This window comes from Galeopterus variegatus, unplaced genomic scaffold (genome assembly GCF_000696425.1).
Source record: "Galeopterus variegatus unplaced genomic scaffold, G_variegatus-3.0.2 Scaffold1523, whole genome shotgun sequence".
Classification (NCBI taxonomy): Eukaryota; Metazoa; Chordata; class Mammalia; order Dermoptera; family Cynocephalidae; genus Galeopterus; species Galeopterus variegatus.
In genome coordinates, this window is record NW_007727634.1 from 107,207 (window position 1) to 111,911 (window position 4,705).

Genomic DNA, 4,705 nt, shown 5'->3' on the forward strand with positions numbered 1-4,705 from the left:
GTTGAAGCTGGTTGATAGGTACATGGGGGTCCTTTATACTATTTTCTCTACTTTTGCGTGTGTTGGAAAATATTTTTCTAAAAAAATAAACAAAAACCCTCTTCTCTATACTTAGCATTCAGCAACTGACTTTTTTTCTTAACCCATATTCTCTATTTAAAGTTATGGTAAAGGAATGATTTTTAAAATAAAGTCTCAAACACAGAGAAAGGTTAATGTCTGAAGTAACTTTTTTATAAACCCGAGATTAAGCCAAACTGTTTAAATTACAGTCATACACTGCATAATAAGATTTTGATCAGTGGCAGGCCACATATAAGACAGTGGGACCATAAGATTATAATACTGTATTTTCCCATACCTTTTCTATGTTTAGATATGTTTAGATACACACATACGTACCATTGTGTTAGAATTGCCTGCAGAATTCAGTATAGTAACATGCGGTACAGGTTTGTAGCCTAGGAGCCATAGACGATACCATATAGCTAGGTGTGCAGCGGGCTACGTAACCTAGGTTTGTGTAAGTACACTCCACGATGTTCACACAATGATGAATGGAGGAGACACATGGCTGTACTTAAAACAAACTTAATTGTGTGTTTTCTCCCTTTTCAATTCCTCTTTTCATGTTACCAATTTCATGTGTATGGGATGTATGAATGCAGAGAAAAGGAAACATGTCTTTCAACTATCAGAAGTAAAGCATGATTCAGCTGAAACCCCACATCTAAAGATTTATTAATCATATATATTTGCCAAGTCTGGTGCTGTTCTCATGGAACAAAGATAATCTTGTATGGCATGCATGTCCTAGAGGATGATGAACAGGGCATAGCTACTTGGCTCCTGATAACACCTGTGTCCTAAAGACTAAGGTCCTAATTTTATATTCCATGTGGCAACTAAGTTTTCGATATTCCTCAGGACAACATACTTCTCTCACAGTAGCCAGCCGCCCACACAGCACCAGATGAAAGGGTGTCTGAAACCATCTATCATCACTGTTGGAAAAACAATTATAAATTAATTCTATCCCATTGATAAGTCAGTGTTGCCATCTTTCCTGATAAAATGGAATGTTGTCAATTATTTTACTGGATGCCAAACTACTTTTTCTTAATCACTAATGAACAAGTTTGCTACATACAAGCAATACAAACTTTGGAGCAAATGGACCAAAAAATAGTTTTTCTTTTTAAAAGATGCATTGAATAAATGACTTCTGATTTTTCTATATTTGACACTTCCTTTCTGTCTCCCTTAAGTATAGATATTTCTGGCCTTGCTGTCTTTACAAGCACATGTTCTCGAGAAGCAAACTTATATTGAAAATAAAAATCACAGTAATTGTTAACATGTATTTATGTGTACCTGACATTTTCAATGTTCCAGCACTGGTCTATGTGCTTTACTTGTAGTAGTTTACTTAAACCCACAACATAACTATGAACAGGTACTGTTTTTATCCCAATATTACACTGAGGAATCAAGTGCACAAAAAGATAAAATAACCTGCCCAACGACGTGTCAGAGTTTTCAACTTGACTGATATATCCAATTTGAAAGTGACTTCGATTCCCAGTAAAACCCCATCCCAAAATCTCAGCACTTTGATACCAGTTATTTTTCTGCTGCCCATAATTTATTCAATTTTATTTTTATCATGTATACATTTAAACATGTGGTTTCTACTCGCAACTCTCTGTTAGAATCTGAATAAAACTTAAATATCCATCATCGATGGGAATATTAAATAAATTACAGTGCCTTCCCACTGTGGAACAGAATGCAGTCATTAAAAAGAATGAGGCATATACAGATGGAGTAAAATGGGAAGTTGTCCATGATATATTATTGGGTGAAAAGAGCCAGTCACAGAACAATATGATTCAGCAAACAAAGGTCAGACACCTATTTATGCCAAAGTATATAGAAAAATATCTGGAAGGATATATACCAAATTCTGAAGAAAAGCATTAGGAAGTGAGGAAAATAAAGAAAAATTTCTATGTTATCTTATATACTTGTAAATTATTTGGATTTTTATAATGGGTTCATGCTATCTTTAAAATGAAAAAAATAATGTTAAACAATATGCTGAGAGGCTAAACATACTTGATGGTGCCCATTATTTAGCTAGACCCTCCCCCACACACACATTATTTACTTCATTTTATTTCCTAAGTTTATTTTCCATTACCTTTCCCATACATAGCCTGGGGGCAATTACACTAGACTTTACCCTTTCTAATAACTGCCTGGGTTTTGTAATGCTTTTACGTCAACTTGGAGTATCCTCTTTTTCCTTAAATCTAATCTCTTTAAAGAGTGTTGTGCACATGTTCACTTTTCCTGTAAACTTCATAAAAGGAAAAGAGTAAATATCTGCATTTTGAATAAATAAGCTTTAAAAATTTTTAATACATTACTTCCTGAATTGTAAGGGGTGAGAAAATAAGAAAGAATAAATAGTTACAACATTTTTGAACAGGTAATTATATTTCTTTGTAAAAAGATGGCTTACTTTAACATTAAAGATATTGTGACAGCTGGAATAATTTGTAGAGTAAGTTAAAACACAAAAAAGAAAAAAGATACATTGAATTCTAGAAATTGAAAATATCAAGAAACAAGTTTCTTACCATTGTGAGGGTAAATGGATGGTTTTCTAATGCAGACACACTGGGACAATGTAGAATAATATACTAAAAAGCAACAAACAGATAATTTTTAAATGGCCAAGAAAGAAATTCAACCATCCCAATATTCTACATCAGCTATTTTTATAAAAAATTACATAAGGAGAAGGGATATTTTCAAAATTGCTGAACACTGACTTACCTGGCCAGGTCTTGCTTTAAAATTTTCTTTGACCATTTGGATTTCTATGACATCTGAGGGATGACTTATAACTGAGATGATGGTGACTGGCTTATTGCTCCGGATACACCTGTAAAGTCTTTCGGCACAATACAGGCACAAAGGTCCAGAAATCCAAAGCCACGTCTAAGGGAGAATTTTTGATAATATACTTCAGGAAATATTGGTATCATAGAAATCTATACCCTGCCCAATTGCTTATTTTACATATTATGGTAATAATATTTTAATTTGTATTTTAAATAATAAAACATCAAAATGAGTTTTAAAAAAATGGATGTTCACAGCATCTTATTCAACAACTAAAGTACAAAATAAAACAGAAAGTAATATCAAGACCCTACCCTCAAACCCTGTTCCAGGTTTAACTACCATTAACAGGTAAGTGTACATTCTTTCATATATCCTTCTGTGCAAACAAATATATAATGTATATTCACAATATCTTTCTGTAAAGAGAGAAGGGAAGTTAAAATCTCAGATAAATATGAAGATGATTTTTTTAAAGTACCAGTCCAATGTTTATTAAAAAGAAAATTCTAGATTATTTTAATGTACATAATGTATATGCATAATAATACATACCTATAATATATATATATATACACAAACATAATGTTAAATATGCATAGCATATATTTTTTAAATGGAATATGCTAGGCATGTTTACAGCTTACTTTTACATAATATAATATGAACAAAAGATAATAGTTAGAACTTGGAAATCATAAAAATTTTGAATGTGTGCTGGATGGATAGCCCTGATACAAGGATCACTGCATACTTTCCGAAGAAGCTCTATGTGGCTGATCCTTCTCCTACAACTACACACTATATCTTCCTCATCACTCTGAGGCCTCCAGCTAAAACTTATTTAATGGTCACTTTTTAAAACCTCATTTACGTAGTTGTTCCAGACCGTCTTCCTGTCATGCAGACAGATCATGCCTCTTCTGTAAAGTGACATTTAACCTGACACTGTTTGAAGAATAGGCATTGCAGCACAAGCTCTGCAATGTGTCAATCAGCTTTGAGACTTTGGGACAGTTACTTACTCTTTATTTTACACATAAGTAAAATAGGAGTCACCATACCTGCTGTGTCTAATATTCAGCATTATGTGAACCTCAAGAAAGTTCTGAAAATTGTAAACACTAATAGATATCTAGAGGATTATGATTAATAATAAACACAAGACTAGCACACTTATTCAAAAGTCATCTACAAATTCTTTCCAGATTTTTACTTCTCTTTCTTCTCTTCATAAACAGATATTTGACATCACTGTTCCCTACATCTAATTGGTACAGACAAAGAGTACAGGGTATAATCTGAATATGGACAGTTCCTATAGCCACTTAATAAGATTAGGTCCCTTATTTAACTATTTTCTGGGTATTTGGGGAAGACGTTTTCCAAGAACAAGAATTTTAGTCAAAGACTTGGGTTGGTATGCCACCTCTGCCAGTTACTAGTTTGAAGATTTTGGACAAGGTATGTTATGTATTTAAGCTCAATTTGTTCATCAGAAAATTGAGAATGATATTAATTTCTTCAAACAGCCTTTATGAATATTGAAAGAAATTATGCATACAAACATTTGAGCACAGTGCCTAGTAGATAATATAAAAAATTTAATAAATTGATTTTACCATTCATTATTTATAATATTATACATAATATTGTAACTCAATATTATATCACAGTATAATAATTATTAGTATTAATTCTTTTACTCCTTTTTTTTTTATTACTCAACCTGGTTTTCTCAATGAATAGCAAAAACATATTTGTATCTCTGTAGTAGCAAGCACCAGTGTCA

At 32.4% G+C, this 4,705-nt stretch overlaps 1 protein-coding gene across 2 annotated transcripts in view; it reads right to left on the bottom strand.

The window, feature by feature from the left end:
* NOX4 (NADPH oxidase 4) overlaps nucleotides 1–4,705 on the bottom strand; it is a 169,296-nt gene that overhangs the window by 75,850 nt on the left and 88,741 nt on the right. For both annotated transcript variants that reach the window (XM_008577501.1, XM_008577500.1), the window contains exons 10-11: nucleotides 2,845–3,009; nucleotides 2,646–2,708 (exon numbers count right to left, since the gene is read on the bottom strand). In XM_008577501.1, the coding sequence (XP_008575723.1) occupies nucleotides 2,646–2,708; nucleotides 2,845–3,009 (228 nt within the window). The remainder of the gene's footprint in view (nucleotides 1–2,645; nucleotides 2,709–2,844; nucleotides 3,010–4,705) is intronic.